This window comes from Serinus canaria, chromosome 6 (assembly GCF_022539315.1).
Source record: "Serinus canaria isolate serCan28SL12 chromosome 6, serCan2020, whole genome shotgun sequence".
Lineage (NCBI taxonomy): Eukaryota > Metazoa > Chordata > Aves > Passeriformes > Fringillidae > Serinus > Serinus canaria.
The window spans coordinates 27,775,701-27,794,206 of record NC_066320.1 but is presented as its reverse complement, the minus strand read 5'-3'; the positions used below and the strand labels follow the sequence as shown (position 1 = coordinate 27,794,206).

Here is an 18,506-nt window from a genome sequence, read left to right as displayed (position 1 = left end):
CAGTTCAATCAATTTATGCATTAGTTAGTCCACAAGGAACCACAGAATGGCTTTAAATCCTAGAGTATCAGTGAGTAATATTTTAATTTTGTTATTTCAGCACAGAAATTATTACACTGGCCAAATGGTTCAGAGATTAATATCAGGCTTAAAAAAAAAAAAAAGAAATAAAATATCGCCACAAGAAAAATACCCTGAAGAGCTCCTAAAGGTCAATATATGGCAACTACTTTCCATTCTCAAGGATTGTTTCTAGCAGCAGATATGAAGTTCAACTCCTTGCATCTGTGACTGCAATAACTCTTACACATTAGAGTGTAATACTGGTTCACTAAAATAACCATTCTTCAGCGTGAATGTCTGCTTAATCTTAATTTTAAAAAAAAATTTGCACTAAGGATGCTGATGACACCTGAGCTCACTCCTGAGAACACTCCTGCACATAAAATAGTCTCACCTGTTGAAGCTTCAGTGGTTTTGGGAAACTGGGACTTAGAGAGCCCTGCAAACTCAGCTGTAAGCATTCCTACAGTTTTTAGCTATTTTGCCATGGCCTGAGGAATTAAGCTCTGAAGCTTTAAGCAAAATCCCAGAACTGTATTTGCAGCCAGTGTTGTCAAGGCTGCCTAGCACTGGAAAGTTCTTTTTCCAGCTTTACTGGCTCAGAGCTCACCATCCCCTTCAGTGCTCAGAGGTCAGACTCAGCCTCCAGGTCATGGCACAAGCGCCCACCCGCTGCTGTTGCAGGACAACCCCACGATGCACACGAGCACCTGGAGCCAGAGGAGCTTAGGAGACACAAGAGCTGCTCCTCCTAACCTGAAACTCCTGTCCATGTCAGGACCACTGTTTTGTTGGTGAGGCTCATCATCATCATCATCATCATCATCATCATCATCATCATCATCATCATCACTGCTCAGCAGGTGTGGGGCTCTCAAGAAGTCTTCCTGACAAAGCCCCTACACTGAAGTTTTTAACCTGATTTCTGGCCACTGACATTTTGTTTACTAAAAATAAAGTTGAAAACTGGATTTGGCAGGAATCCAAATTGAAACAAATATATAAGAAACACAAATCCTGTACATTGCCTGAATTTTTCTATAAAATCCTGATCACAGAGGTACCTAAGGTTGTGTTAATCCTTCTGACATAGGAGTTTCTGAAAGCCACAATAAATAGTTTGAAAATATCTATTCTCTCCCACCAGCTTCCTATCTCCATTCTGATCCCCTATGAACTAAACATTTACTTTCAAATAATTCTGAAGCCACTGTGTATGACCTTTATAGGCTTCTGCAGTTCAGCAAGGCATAGTGTTTTCTTCAGGGAGAATCTTAATATTTCAAAGTGTTTTTTTCTTATTATTGAACAAAAGGTTTTTACACCCCACCATTTGTTCCCACCACAAATCCCAAGAAGAAGAATTGATTTATTTTTTCTATAACTAATCAAAAGTCCTGAAAAAACACAAGCTATCTGAAAGCAAACATTTTTTTTTTTATTGCAGTCTAAATTTTCTAACTTAAATTTACTTCAGTAAGTATATGAGAGAAATGGAGATTACAGGGGGGAAAAAACATCAAAATCTACTTGCTAAACATATTAGGGAGATAATTTTTATTAGCAAATCTATACATCTATAGTATAGATTTATATACAGTATCTATACATCTCTATTGTGTTATACAACCACCAGTAGATGATGCCTTGGTCTGCCTGGAAAAGAAAGCCCTACACAACTGGCACATCAGTTACACGAGTTCTTATCTCAGACATTCAAATTATACACCAATTAAAACTATGCATCACTGCGGACTAATTATCTCTTAATTACATATTTTGGTTCCCTTAAATCATCAGCTGAACTATTAATGGGGCTTCTGCTTTCTCAGAAATACATCAACTATGTTAAATATTTACAAATATTCTGGTGGCTCATATTAGTCCTTTCCTAAGGTGATTTGGAAAAGAAATGTACCAGGAAGAATAATAAATATCTACATTTATTGGAATGGTGTTGAAGTTGGCATGATATGGTTGGTAACCTTGTTCTGGTACATTTTAAGATTCATGTTAACTGTTTTGGCATTATTTCAAGTAAAAAAAGGTATAATCTAATGATCATGAAACACTTTCTTATTTTAGCAACACTTTAGGATTCATGGGAAGCATTTTGGAAAATGCTGTATTGGATTTGGGCACATTAAGCCATTGGAGAATATTATACAGCCTTAGGATTTATTCTCCATACAATTGAACTTAAAATTCCAAGAAAATAAATTATAGATATTATAAATAGTCCACTTTCCAAGACAAGACCTGGTAGGTTTCTGGCATTACATTTGATTGCCTAAGAAAGAAAAAAGTACCCATAATTACTGCTGCAGTCCCCATTTGGGTGGCAATTTTCAAGTACTTTCTTAAGTGTAATAATTGTAAATGTAACAGATATACCTGTAATAATGTAACTGTGACTGAGAATTTTAACAATGGTATTTAATGTGTTGAATTGAGTTTAGCTTCAGATATCAGCTTTGAAGTAAATGAAACTTTACCTTCATGCTGCTGTCCTCATTTCAATTTTAAAATAATTTTACATTTCTCCACTTAGAGTAGTTTGGTTTTTTCTAAAAATAACTATAGAGCAAAAATTCCATTTAATACATTTTAATCATAGATAAAAACAATGCTATGGAAGACATAAACTTGATTTTCCAGACTTCTTGCTGTCTAACAACCTAAATGCCATGAACAGACAGGAGATTAGATGAGCCAATTTGAAAGAGTATTGAAGCACAAATGTATCATGAGCAACCTTGTGATCTCTTATGGGGATCCCTGCTTCTTTAGATACACATTTTTTTTCATTCTAATTCCCTGTATAATTTAATGCCTATATTCAATGAACAAAACCTGACAAAATACTAAACACTGTAACAACCTTCCTTCAAAATCTCTTCCAAAGCACTGTAGTTTATGAAATCTGTTATTTGGATCACTTCCTTCTTACATTCAGATGGGAACTTGCATTTGCACTTCTTCAGTGTCATGTTCCTACCCCTCCTGCTTTTGGCAATGCAATTTCTCTTCCTTCAGAGCCCAGGACTGATATGACCTGATGCAAAATGTGAGCACTTTTAACAAAAATTTTGCATCCAGCTTTGTTGAGGATAATTTTCACAGCAAAGAAGGATGAGAGAAAATGGCCTCAAGCTGAAAATGGGGATGTTTACATTGGCTATTAGGAAAAATGTCTTCACAGAGAGGGTTGTCAGGCATTGGAACAGGCTGCCCAGGGCAATGGTGGAATCACCACCCCTGGAGGCATTTCAAAGATGTGTAGATGTGGCAGTGGGGACATGGTTTAGTGCTGGACTTGGCAGTGTAAGGTTAAATGTTGGAGCAAATTATCTTAAGAGGCCTTTTCCAACCAGAATGATTCTATGAGTCTCTGCTAATGAATATTATTATTACCAATCCTGACTTTTCATAATGATCAGTATCATCATCCTTACTAAAAACTGAAACTACACATTTATCTCCATTTTAGACTATACCTCAGTCATCTATAAACAAATCCACTCTGTACTGCAGGTTGCCTTCTTTTCCTGTTATTTCTTCTGTTCTGACAGAATTGTCACTATATGATAGTTCAGTGGATTTCCCAGGTTCCTGTTCTTGGTATACTACTTGCAAACCTATTTTAATAGAGGGATTTTACATTTACTGTAAGAAAAAAATCAAAGTTGTTTTGGAAGTTAATGCATCCACCTCACCATCTATACCTGTTTAGTGTTTCAGGAATTATAGTGTCTCCATACATTGCTATATGCAATTACTCAGCAGCCTCTATGAGAACCATTAAGGCACTTAGAAATTGAATTGTTCACCATAAATCACAGGGATTAAATTTAGCCATGCAATCACAGGTGGCACAGCTATAAACAGCAACATGTGAATAAATACACAGCAAAGGGTCCACAATCATGACCTTAGCAAACATCAGAAAGGCCTTAAAACCCAAAAAGATCTAAACTTTATTTGTCAATTTAGTTATTAGGTTTGTGATACTGCTGTAACTTCTAATGGCAGTGACTGACAAGTTCTACTTCTTGGAGCTTTTACAACATGTAAGTCACGCATGAATGTTAAAAATTCAAATGAGGTCCAAAACAAAACCAAAAAAGCTGAAATAAATTGTACTACACAGTACATTTTATTACAAGGGTAGATATGCTTCTTGATTTACATTACATTCCTCCTTCAGTTGCTACACTCAGGCTATTAAGAGGGGAAAAAATCAATTCTGAAACAGGAGCCAGTAAACTGAAAGAAAACAAGTTTCAACTTTAAAAATAATCACTTGAAGATTTATAAATGAAGTAGTTTTAATTATCTGTTGTGCTACATACAAATAAAATGTACATCTTTACCATAATTCATTATTCTGTTCTGGTATACAAACCAAAACAGGGTGCCAAAGACAGTTTTCATCAGAAACCACAGGGCAGAAAAAAACAGAATTCCAAGTAGGTGTGCTTAAAAATATTAAACTTCTTCAAACACATCAGGGTACTCTACATGTACACCAACATCCTGTCTAACTTCACTGCAACAGTAATTGTTTTATGCTGTGAAAACATGTTAGTTTAACTAGGCTATGTACAAAAATGTATAACAAGATTTTTTTTCATTAAACACAAACCTAATTTTGCCAGACAGTGATTTGCTGCTGAGGCTGAACCTTACAATTTAAACTGACCCTCCCAATTAAAACTCAGACACTTGTGAATCTTTCATTTACACTTCAGGGAAGAAAGGAAATAACTAGTAGAACAGTTATTATTATCTCCAGATTCAGCTTTAAAATTGGTAAAAAATTTTGCTGCTCAGCCACAAGTTGAGATCAGACTTACAAGTTTGACAGTTATAAAGAGATATAGGTGCAGGGATGTAGCTGATCCTAAAGCAGCAATGTCACTGCTGTCTTTAGGGACAGCAATCAGACCAATAGCCAGGACAGCATTATAAGGGTATTTCCTTTTTCATATGCAGGCACTGCTTTCCAGAATATGAGAGAAAATGATGGGAAAAAAGAAAATACATCCGTTTCCAGCTTAAATTACAAAAATCCCTTGCCATAAAATTAGTTTCCTGAGACTGAAGAACATGTTGTGACTGCTGTTATTAATATTTGCATAGCTGTCAGAAGCCCAAGCTTTATGACTGCTTACTACTTCAGGGACCATTGACCACTATTTGAGGTGCTGGCTACAGCCTGAGTTACTGCTTCTCAATAAATGTTACAGCCTTCAAATTCCATTATCAGTGTCTGAATTATACTGACTCTCAAAATAAAATAAAAATGAGCAGAAACAAGTTATGGGGCTTTGTCACCTATTCTGTTCAGAAATCTAGCCTATTTTAAGGCAAGAGCAGTTTCTCATGGAGTCCTCTTTAACTGATATATAAGACACAATACAATAAATGTTTGGGACTGTCAAAGACAGTCAAACATAATTGTGGGTGCTACTCACATCCTCTTACTTGGACACTTCTTTTAATGGCTGTTAACAAAGATAATTTATAGAGATTTCCTCTGAAAAGATGCAGAAACTACTGTTGTTTATTAAAGTCTCACCAGTTAAATTTAAGGGTCTTTATCCATTCTTACTCATCAGCAACTCTGAATTAAAGGGAATGGAGAAAAAGTGTGGTATAAGCTTCAATTTGTGTGCTAGTGTATAACTCTTACATATTTCTGAGGAAAAACTGGCACCTGCCCATTTCACAGCCAGGTCAATAGACAGTAGATCTATTTGTGGAAACAGCTCTAAGCTGAAGATGTCCCACAACACCAACTTTCTAATGACCCCTTATGCAACTATGTCACTTTTCTGCTTCTTTCCTCAAAGGAAGAAGAGATTTCACAGCTAAATAAAATGCCTTTAGCATCAGGAAAGTTAAATGCAGAATTTTCCCCTGAGGGCTGCAGAGATCACCCAGCTGTGTGCCCATGGATAGGAGGGTGATGGGAACCTGTACAACTTTTCAATAGACAGCAGCAGTACAGCTAAAAGAAACTCAGAATTTCCTACTTAGTTTCTATGTTTTCCAAGTAATTCACTGCTATCCAGTGCTGAAGAATTTGTATTCTGAGGTGACTGGGATCACCAGTGACAACAATGAAATGGGTCACTGCCTATCACAGACCAGTACACCTTTAAGAACTATTTTTATTGACACTAATCATGACATACCATTTTTTCAAAGCCAAGAAATCATATTTCTTAAGAAGATACATTGTTTTAAAGCCACCAGGGATTTATTAACATTTGGGAAAAAATAAATTTCAGCTTGCTGAATAGGTAACATGAGTAATAAAACTATCTGAAGAAGCAGCTGTGAGCCATTGATCCCAATAAACAATCACCTGCTGGGATGGACAGATTTTTCCTTATAGCCATGAAAATCCTGAAGATAAATGAATGCAAAACCAGAGATAACATAGGTTTCTTTAACAGAAAGTGAACCTAAATGTCTTGTATAATGAGGAGGGCTGTTTCTTTTCCTACAGAAAAAGAACAGAGCAGTAACTCCAACACCCAAATCCTCCCAATGACAGAGCCCAGAAATCTTAGCTCCACTGCCAGAATAAGAGGAGGCACAAGAGCAGAAAGGTGAAATGTATACCAATAACACCAGTGGTAATAACATCAATAACATAACTTCAAATACCAGTTTAAAAGGAAGTAAGGTCACTAGCTCTGCCTCCTTAGGAACTCATGTTTTATATAATGTATTCTCGACAAGTTGTGATGAATAATGGAAATACAGGAGGGCTGGTACTCAGACTGTACTTGAAAACTGCTCAGTGTGCTGGAGTACTTAGTCCTCTAAAAAAGCATTGTGTAAAAGGCATGTGTCAAATTTTATGTGGCTACCTTCCTTATTAAATGAACAGAATACCTGTCAGGGAAGGCACAATAGTTTCCTTGGGTCTAACAGGATTAAATAAAGCCTTCAGTACTGAGCTAACACAAAATACCAGGTTTTTCCCAGCATGGTATGACCAGTGCAGTGTGGGCATTGTAGTGAAAAGGACTGCAGTACCAATAGACAAATATCAACCACTTCTGCCTGTTAGGAAGGTGAAAACTGGTGTGCTAAGAGATGAAGATGTAGAAGATTGTAACTATTAGACCTCATTTAGTACTGGCCTTGGAAACTTTAGCCTCTGATTGGAATGTACATGACTTCCTTCTCTTAACCCAAAGTCATAGAAGGTTTCATATATTTTTAAAATTTCTACTACAGGCAGAATTATGAAGTTAGGATATAAAACAAACTTTGTTTTCTCTGAAAAGCTCCCTGCTCCATTTATCATTTGAAGATTTTATCTACTGCTAGAGCACCAAACACAAGAAACATATACTGGTAAAGTTGACTTCAGATATTTTCTCAGAAAATAACAAGTTACAGCATAAAAAAGGCTGAGAGCTAAATAATAATCTCATTCATTTAAGAAGGCAAATACAGAGGACAAAGTTAAAATCCCAAAACAGTTTCCCCAACTGGACCTCACTATTCCTTCCCAGTGCATAAAATTGAGTAACTTAATTTCTAGATGGAGTAAGGACAGGACAGGAATGCAATAATCAAGCACCACCGCATCTGAGACAGAACTGTCTAGACTGTTGAATATCAATGTGCCTCCAAAAGAAGAACAAAAACAAAAAACGAAAATAAAAACTGCGTAACCATGGCAGACAATGAAAATTCTGATTTAAAAAAAGAGAAAGGATGTAACCCATGATCAGGGATTCCCTCCATCAGGCTGTTATGCTGCAGTGGAAACAGCACAAGGAGGAGCTGAGATCTGCCAACATCTGCCACAGAGCTGCACGTCTCAGGAATGCATCACCTTAATAATGTTTGTCTTACAATGATGATACAGGCACCTTGCAGTCGTAAAGGTGAGAGGAGACTGTAATGCATTTACAGCTGAGATTGCTCCCTGGATTTGTTTAAGGAGCCTCTTTGGCAGCTGAACTTGTTCTATCCTTAGGAAGTGGGAGAGAGTGTAAAACACCCCTAATATGAAGACTAAAAGAAAGCAGTTAGTCTTCAGGTTTGTTTGGATTTTTTAATAAACTAGTAGAGTCATAAATGTTAGCAAGCTGAATAAATTCATCCTCTGACACCAATAACACATATTTACAGTCACTGCTCAGGTATGATGAAGACAACTCTAGCTTTACTTAACACAAAAAAACCATTTCTCTGACACTTTAGTCAGAAGATGATTGCTTTAATGCAGAATACTTTTTCATATATATCTATAGATAGATGGAATACATTTTTGTATTTATTTTTTTATTAGATATACTTGTGTGTGTATTTTTATACATAGATTATAAAGTAAGGTTCTGTATTTTAGAAAAATATGAAAGGTTTTTTCCCACCAAAATGGAAATTTTTTTAGGGTATTTGTATGGTTAACTGCAAGATATTTTGATCTTGTACTCGTTTCTGAACTAAATCATCAGGAATTATGAAATTATCATTTTAACAACTTAATTTTTAAGACTTAATTCTGTAAGGGAGTTCTAGTCAAAAGCCATTCATCCACATAAGAAACTCTTTCATTGATGCAGTGGATGCTGTGTTCACAAGTGCAGCCATAGTAATTATTAGTATAAATATTGCTGGAACACCACAGGTCAGGGATGGATCATGATTGCATTGATTTTTTTTGAGTTTGCTACTGCACAGTATCTCAGTGCTCCAGAAAATACTGAATGAAATTGATTCCAATGAAGTCAAAGAAGAACATAAATTCTAATAAACTATACTTAGTCTTAACTGAAGTCTGTGATATTGCAATCTGATACAGTCACTCAACATGTAAAAAGTCAGAGCCTCCAAAAGCCAATTATTAACATTCAAACACCCAGGTACATACAGATTTGTATACCATTTTCTGAGTTTAGATCTAAATGCTGAAGTTATATTACAATTAACCAAGTATGTTCAACAATTTAAATTCAGATTTTAAATTTGACTGAAGTCTGACTCACTACTAAAAGCTAAAGTACAGAATCATGGAATGGTTTGGGCTGGAAGGAACCTTAAAGACCAACTCATTTCAACTCCCCTGCCATGGGCAGCACCACCTCCCACCACGCCATGCTGCTCAAAGTCCTACCCAGCCCAGTCTTAAAATCATACTAGGACTGCCATCATAACATAATTATTATAGACAGACAATACAACATGCTAATAACTCTATTTGTATACTCACTGTATGAGTGAAATCATGAAATTCACTGTAAAACTGAAATAAAAACATCTCTGCAAGCACAAAGCAGTCACTAACCTGTATTTTGATTGGCCAGGAGAAATTGCTGACATAGACATAGAAAGTGATGTTTGGGTTGCTTCGAAAGTTAAATTTTTCACAGGAAAAGCTGTCTCTGTATTCCTTAATATTAACCTTGGAAACAACAGGAATCTCTTCTCCAGATATTGTTCCAGCTAAAAATTTTTAAAAGCTCAGGTGTAAATATACATATTTGAGAAAAATATTAATCATCATTAAAGATGCCAGAGTAAATTTGCATAACAAACATATATCCTTTTGGTGTCTTCCTCTAAAACAACCTCTTACTATAGTTTACATGGCCCATTAGGTATATTTAATATACATACAGAGAATTCGCAGAAATTTTTAGCTTGGTTTCAAAAATTATATGCTAATTGGAAAAGCGACAGAAAAAACATAATTTTACAAGATAGTTATTATGGTCAGCTTAACAGATAATATGCTTTCCTCCATAATGTATGTTTCATTTCAATAAACAACTCAATAAAATCTCCAAGGGAATTTGCCTACATCTTACACTCTTGCTGTCAAGTTTGAATTGTTCATGAAAGCAATAATAAAGTAACTTGTAATAAACATTTATCAATTTTTGCAAATGAATGAGTGAATGAGCTAAGTTAAAAAAAAAGAATAAATAGAGTTTACTAACTGTAGTATGGTAAAGTACTTCAGAGATGCATTGATGAAGAAATTCATGAGTTTAAGAGAAACTCGAAACATTCTTTAAAAAGATTTTTTTAATTATTTCATTTTAAGCATCATGCCTCTCCTTGGATGTGTTTTCAGAAAGTCAATAGAACTAATTCAGAAAAACTGTCTAAATTAAAACAAAGAAGAGTAATGGGGTTCAAAGTTGGAGAAAAAATAGATAAGCAGCTCTTTTTATCAGCATACACAGAAGAACTTTATTGTTTGATATCAATGTAAAGGTTAATAATTAAATTTTTAGCTTGCACACTGAAACAAAGAAATAAAATCTCAGTCTCTGCAGTAGTTAAGGAAGCAATTTATCTTAATTAAAATCACAGCATTTCATAACACTGTCGTTTTAAAAATTTAAATACGCTACAAGCTTTTCTTACCAATGTAATTTTAATTGAATAGGAGAGAAAGTCAACATATTAATGAAGCTTTGCTCAGATTGCAAATTATCATCTGAGGTTTAAATAATATAATTAATAACAGCATAATGATAATGGCAAAAGAACGCATTTGGCAAACTTCTATTATCAAAATTAGCAACAAAGAGACAATCAGGTTAAAATAACTCAAAGGATCATGAAATCATTTGGGGATAAACTCATCACACCAAAATTCACTCTCACCTGTAGAACCAATAGACCACGTAATATTGAGGTTAAAGTTGTTTGATGCATTAATTGATATATCCAAATTTTTATTTGACTAGGGGAGAAAAAAAAAATAACAAAAGTTAACAAAACATATCAGAATGCATTGCATGTAACTCTACTGCACATACAGCCTTTTAATCATTTTCCAGTTTTCATTTTAAACATATCTAGAAATAGCAATGTTTCACTGCCAAAGGCCATTCTCTCTTTTACTTTGGTAAGAATAGGGCACAATTTAACATATAACTACACCATTTAAGTTTGTACTAAGTATAAAAAAATACTTGTCTTTAAAAAATCAAATTAAAAAATATATGGCAAATGCCTACATTCTAATCACAAGCCAAAATTTTCCTCACTACAACTAAAAATGTTTTCTCAACAGAAGGGTATACCCCTTCAATTCATCTCAGGAAGGTATTAAACTTGTTATTCATGGGAGTAACAATCAAATCAACCAACTGATAATTTTTCAGAGGATTGATTAAGCTGAGGTACATCTACCAGTTAGAAGGAGTTCTCAATGAAGGCACTGGACTAATTTTGCAGCTCTCAAAAAATGTGAACTATCTCTAAAAATTTATAGACACTTTGAAAACCTTTAATCAGCATCAAATACAATGGAAATCTTAATTCTGTGTCTCTAAAACTTAACTAAAATTATTAACATTTTCTTACCTGTTCTGGATTTGCTATAAAGTTTATGGCAGTGTGATGACGATCATCCTCTTGTAATAGGCTGAAGGTAAACTGATAATCAATCAAAAGGCTGTCTGTAGGCAAAACAAAAATTTAAAATAATAAAATAAATGTATACATATTAGTTCTATATTATGCAAGAACCTCAAAGTTTACCATTCACATTGATTTTAAAAGTCATGGAGAAATCTACAAGTCAGAATTATTCACATGCAGTTCACTGTTGAAGTCTTCGCATTATAAAGTCTTGAAATGATTAAAACTAAAATTAAGTTAACAAAAAAAACTAAATTAAGAAAAAAAATCTTCTAATTTTTTTTACCATTACAGTTCTACAGGGATCAAAAGCTTCTATTTTTCCCTCCCTCACAGGAAATAAGGAGGTGACTAATAGGTGTACATGATTCTGATTATTATTTTATGCATGTTAAAATATGGCAAGTCATCTCTGGTGCTACAACCCAGTGAATAATTGTAAAGCATTATTTTGATCCCTGGTCTGCTGACATTTTGCTACCAACACCACACAAACTGTGTTACAAATAAAAAATATGTGATCATAAAAACAAAATCAGTAAATACAAAGAGAGTGAAAGATTAAGTCAGAGCAGAAGAAAAGCTGTGTCAGCCTTTTGTTGGATTTAATAGTTTGCTTACTGCTGACAATCACCTTTCCTGCAGCAACACATCATCTGAAAAAATACACTCTGTTGTATCCTATGGGAAGGCTGACTTAGAAAGAGAAAAAGCCCACTTTATTGTCTTAATAGTTAAAGAAAATTGGTTTGGTTTGGTTTTGTTCAAGGTTTTTTGGATTTTTTTTTTTTTGCTACAGTGAGTATGGAAGGAAAAGTAGAAAATAAAGGTTCATATAGTATCCTGAGTGTGGAAGAACCCAAAAAGGAGTGACATGAAAGCAATTACCACAACATTCAAAGGTGAGAAGTTCACTTTCTCCATTATTAGCCATCACAGTTCCATTATTCAAATAAGAATAAACTGATCTACATGCCTTAGCTAACAAGTTTTGACCAGGTCTCTGCATGTTTATGAAGGCAAAAGATGAATAAATATGAAATTAAAATGCCCCAATAATTTATTGATAGTGCTCTACACTTCTATAGTTATGCAAATCTAATTAATAAATCTCATTGACTATTGTGCCATATCTCCATGCTTAACAATGAGATGACCATGGTACCAGAATATCAAAATGCAACAGGACAGGAAAAAGATGGCAAGTAAAGATTGACCCCTATTAAATGGATTAACAAACCCTTTAATAATCATGAGCAGAAGGGGGAAAAGGTTGGGAATAATGCATAGAAATGCTCAATCTCCTGATCTAGTCAACTTGGAGCTCCTCAAAATACAGATGACTGCTTCAGCATCAATCTTTGCAAACAGATTTATTGTAAAGATGTGGTAGACCAGCACCACAGAAAGCATTCCTACAGAATTCTGGCTACAGCAAGGGCCACAAGATGCAAGAAGCAGCACTGACAAGCCTGGACAAGATATCATTGATTTGCTCATAAGATATGGGAAATTACCATTTCCATATGTCACAGTCTTTTCTCAAATTGTGTACTCTCAGAGATGCAGAGTATCAGCCAAAAAACCAGCAGTTGTATATAGATAAAATCCCATCATAAGATAACATTGGAAATAGACATAGGACTCTTGTCTCCCAGTCATGAATGAACAGCTCTTCTGCATACAAGTTTTAAAAAAATTAAAGTAATTTACTTTTAAAATGATATGACCTTTTTTTTCCCCTGGTGTTTGTTGGTGGTGGTGGTGTTTAGTTCTCTGTTATTGGTTAATTTTAAAAAAAAATTTAAATTTATGTTTTACTCGTTAAAAGCCAACAAAGTATGAACTGATATTTGAAGGAACGCAGGAAAAATCCTAACACTTATAAAAGAAGTTAAACTACACAGTCCCTCTTAAATTTACCATCTGTAACAAATCAGAAAATTAATTACATGTTTTTATTGCATTCTTACATACAATACAGTTGACAGTAAATTGTGAAAAACAGTAAGAGTTAATTATGTGTAGAGGCTCTCCTTTTGCACCCAAGATATCCCAAAGTTTTTTGTTCTGCTGTTAATGACTATATATTTAATGGTTGATCAATTTGATACTTTATTAAAAGCAGCAAAGTTCACTAGAAAGTCCCACACATTATCACCTGTAGATAACTCAAAAGCCTTGAACAACACAGCTTCAAGAGCAGCTCTGAGAGCCAACACAAGAACTCTCCTTGGGATTCTTCAGAGTTGCCAAACGATCTCTAAATGACCAATTCCACAGAGATCTGCCACAGGACAAACCACTAAATCCCTGCCTTGGCCATGCCTGGGTGCTGCAAAGCAGAAACATCCCTTCAGAGACAATTCCAACTCAGGGAAGGTACCTAAGGTGTGCATGACTCAACAGCACAAATGAGCTCAGGTGCAAATGAAAGAACTGACACTGAGCAAACACTCCTTCCCATCTTTCTGAGGACTGCAGGAGTTTGCTGAAGACATTTCACAGGTCAGAGAAAGGTACGCAAAACTTCAAGGAAGATTTATCTGGACCTATTCTTAAGGTGAAGATTCCAAATCTTTGAAAGTCTCTAAAGTTAGATTTCATTAGAAAATAAATTAGCAGAACTAATTGAAGAAGAAACTTAGAGTAGAAATTAGAAGGGATTGTAAAGAAGACTCTACCCACTGCACCCTGCTGCTGTCTCACTATCCTTCCTCACTCTCTCCATCTGTTTCATTCTGTAACTTAGGAGACTCTTCCCCCACATGTATTCAGCAGCTCTCAGGGAAAATATCACCTCCCTCTGCTCCAGAAAGCTCCACCTTCTGCAGACTGAAGCAGGCAGAACAGCTTTCCTTCCTACTGCCAAACCTCTTCCTGAATATAATACATGCCAATGCATCATAAGAGCTCATTACCTAAGCAGTTTCACAGTACATCACACCATATTTCCCAATTCATAGTGCCATTCAAACTAGAGAGCTGAGCCTCAAAAGCAGTACAAAATTTAAACTAAAAGTCAGTTCTGAGACTGTGACCTGTTCTGAATAGCTAAATGTAAAAGTAGCCAAACATCTAATAACTAAATGTAGAAATAGCTATGTAAAGTAAATTCAGTATATCCTGTTGAGATACATACATATATTATATATGTTGTCCATATTTATAATCAGGAATTTGGAGAAGCCTAAGGTTCCACTCCATGTGGGTTTGTTTCTACTTTAAACCTTTATGAAGACACCATAAGTAATTTTACCCTTTACATAAACAAATGAGACTTTTCATATTTCTGTTTACCAAGACAGAAACACAACAAATCTGCTCAAGCAGGTGACTCAAAGCAGCAGGCAGACAGAATTTAAAGAGCCACATTCTAGCCTACAATCTCCTGAACTTTTATGTCTAAAGTTCCAAGGGAGGAGTTTGTGAGAACATGGAAAGCTCTCCACAAACTCAGAACCCAGCTCACAGCTCAGATCTTAATTCCCCAACACACAATGCAGTAGATGGAATTCACAAGCTGGTTTTTTTTGAGCCAAGAGTCAGCCCAGAACAGTCTAATATCTGTTTCCAGGCATTTTGTTTCACTTTATCTTAGAAATCATTAAAGTTGAAAAAAAAGTGTTGGGAGATAGGATCACAATACCACACTGACATCATCAATGGTCAAATATTACAAAGACTTACAGTCATTGAGTTTTTTTCACATCTCTATTTTGATTTTTTCAAAACCCTTGACTGCTTTCACAGTCAAAAGGAGTCATTAAAATCAATTCAAAATGCCAGTAATGAGCATGTGTGAGAACATAACAATAATTACGTGAAGAAAGATGTTTAATGAAATAAGGAAAATTAATTTCAAAGCAATCCTTTAACCCTAGCATCACTGTTAATTTTCAAGAGACCTCTCTGTTTCATTAATAAAGGTCAATGACTTCTGATAAGGATTTTATGGTTTAATATGAAAGTTTTGTACTCATTTCCAAAAAGGAACAGACCAATTCCCATACTCAAACTTTGGTATTGGAAGAAAAGTCTGATTTTTAAAACTACAGAATACTCCCAAAAGAACAAAAGCCAGAAAGAAGTTCTTCAGTATTTCTATAGCACCTCTATACTCAGTGAGAATATATCATTACAATGGTAATTACTTTTAAAAAAGGTAATTAGATTGAATATGTTTAGTATAAATTAGTGACAAACTTATATATGAAAAGGTATGTTACAGGGGAGTCTTAAGACTGTAAAATGAAGCACTACAAATCAAGGGTGCCTGTAAATTATTTTTGGGTGAGTGCTCCCCTAATGGGCAGCTATTCAACACTTTGTTCCATGTTCAGCACTCAGTGTTGGGCCCATGCCTCATTTACTACATGCTACACAAGCCCTTTTCTCAAGATGGAATTAATTTCTAATGTGGCTTTCTATAGTATTCATCACTATAATTTTCTAAGTTCTTCACAAAAGTTAATGAATTTGTTACAACATTACTGAAGATGAGAAAGCATTTGAGTGGCATTTTATAGGACAGGAAATGAAACAAAGAGACCAAGGAAAAAACCATCTATTAAAAACAACCAGCCAATCTGAAATACCTGGACTTTGATTTTTCATAATACTTTGAATTATATAACTCTATGTATGAACATTGTTATTTGGCAGCCCCTTCCATCATTCATTGTAATTCTTTCCATTTTTTCAACAAAAGAGGAAAGGAACACACATTCAACTTTCCATTACATTATCACTGATTCCTTCCCTGAAATTCATTCAGTGCATTGTGGAGTGAAAATTCCTTGGGAACTGGTATATTATTAAAAACTGTGCAATCATGCTCTAATAAAGAAGCAAATAAAAAATTATTGTGACAGCAACCTTCATTCTTCCACCATCCTGCAGCCACTGCCTATGCAGCATACTGCAATAAAGGAGGTTTATTAAGTAATTTAAGAATCAGGCTGGAGTAAATTTTAGAGAACCACTTCTAAGCTCTCTTTTACCTTTGAACAAATCACTCCAAGAGAGTATCCCAGGTCACTGCATGTCTCAGCAGGAGGGAAGAATGAACCTAGGTTCCCAAAAAGGGAGCAAGAACATTCCTAACTGGACACATTCATGGCTTTTCTAACTTTGGTCACTGGCCATTCTCCCATGGTTCCTCTCACACAGTTTCTAAACACACATTTTTAAAGCTAAACAAAATGGCAAAAAGGTTTCATAAAGATACAGAATTTCTGAGAAATGTCGATTCATTTTAGCTCCAAAAGTTTAAGTTTAGCAATAGCTCTAAGCCAAAATGTGCTGGAATGTATATCAGCCAGATTTACAAAAAGAGCATGGAACTAGACCCACCCACCCACAAGATAATCTCATTCTCAGCTACAACCTTATTATACCATCTTTAAAATATTAGGTGAGGATCACATGATCTTTACTCAATCAATGACTAAAATGGGGTTTTTTTCACTTTTTTTCCTGATAACTAATAACTTCTATTTTGTGAATAAACCCCTCAAAAATCTAGTGCTGTTCTACTTTTACTTCTCAAAATCACTTTAAGTTGTAAGAACCTCCATCATGATTGCAACTTCAGACTCATCACAGTCTTCCCACACTCTTCTATTTAAGGATCTGTCTATTCATGCTGATTCTAAAATTCATACTCTCACCTCCTCATTGCACAGGCAGTTTGTCTCTCTCCTCCTCTTTCTAGTGATTGGTCTCTATTTCCAGCTAGACTTTGCTGAGAACTATTCATATTCCTCTCTATCAGTACAAATGCTGCTTTTGAAACCAAGTACCATTATCAAATGCTATAAATCATATTCATCTGTGACCAAAATGAAATTCTCCTTGTATTACATCAAAGTTGGAGGTTACCACCAGACCTATTTTCTGTCAGGATAATTATTTTGAACTTTCAGAGCAGCTGCCTGATTCATTCCTCTGTCATCTGTATCTAGCAGTCATCCACTGCCTCATTGTCATTTTTACATTGAATATGTTTGTGTCTGACATTTGTCCATTGTGATAAAACAAAAAGTCATTTACTGTGAAGTCTTTACTAAAAACTTGCATTTTATTATATGTAATCAGAGTGCAATGAGCTTCAAAAAACCCCAGCATTTACTATTTATATGCCTTTTTCCATTTCAAGAAAGAGCATGGAAGAATGAATTTCACATAAGTTCAAAGTCTTTAAAAACATACAGCAATAGCAAGACATTGTTCCTTTTACAATACTTTAGAAAAATGCACTGGTCTAAAATGACTGAGGGATTAGGGTCATAATGAGAAAATTGGGTAACTAAGTTTTATTTTAAATAGAAATCTGTTATCTTATTAAATTCTCAGCTGCTGTTTGGAAAGGTCTAATAGGTTGTCAGTTTTGATCCCAAGGGAGAGCCAGAAAAATCTACTTGTATTAGAATTTTACTCAGCTAAATTTTGCTTATTTTCTCAGGCCACTCTGTATTCACTAAAACTTTCAGTGGATGATAGAAATGCATCATGTTCAGAAAGGTAACTCTTGATTTTCATTACTGAAAATAGAAAGACCTAGAAGGTTCATTAAGTCTGGACATGTAAGATTTACAGGCTAATTAGGTGAGATGTATCTCGTCACAGCTGTCACAGAAGGGTAGGTAGGAAAAGGTCATGGTAAACAAGGCTGGACTGGGGGCTGAGATCTAAAAACTGAAGTACAGATAGAGCCACCTGGGACCTTTTCAGCATGCAATCTCAAGATGATGCTCCTAAAGATTTTAAATCCCAGGCCACATCCAATTATTATTTTTCCTAGATATTTCATTAAACTCTTTACTGAAAATGCTGTAACAACTGATGGGTTTACTGTCAACAGCTGCAGACCCTTTTCCAGCTCTGCTGAAGAACATGGTCTATAAAAAAACTCTGGAAAGCAATGGCTTGGGAATTATGAGCAAAATATTAGCAAAAAAAGCAGCAACAAAGAAAAGTAAGTGCACCAATCAGCAGGTATTCAAATATCAGTTGTAGGAAAAGGTCTA

General features: G+C 35.1%; 1 protein-coding gene across 1 annotated transcript in view; it reads right to left on the bottom strand.

Annotated features, from left to right (window-relative positions):
• Nucleotides 1-18,506, bottom strand: part of ATRNL1 (attractin like 1) — a 431,686-nt gene that overhangs the window by 245,345 nt on the left and 167,835 nt on the right. Inside the window, exons 22-24 of the mRNA XM_009087164.4 lie at nt 11,419-11,513; nt 10,714-10,792; nt 9,383-9,540 (exon numbers count right to left, since the gene is read on the bottom strand). Of these exons, the coding sequence (XP_009085412.1) occupies nt 9,383-9,540; nt 10,714-10,792; nt 11,419-11,513 (332 nt within the window). The remainder of the gene's footprint in view (nt 1-9,382; nt 9,541-10,713; nt 10,793-11,418; nt 11,514-18,506) is intronic.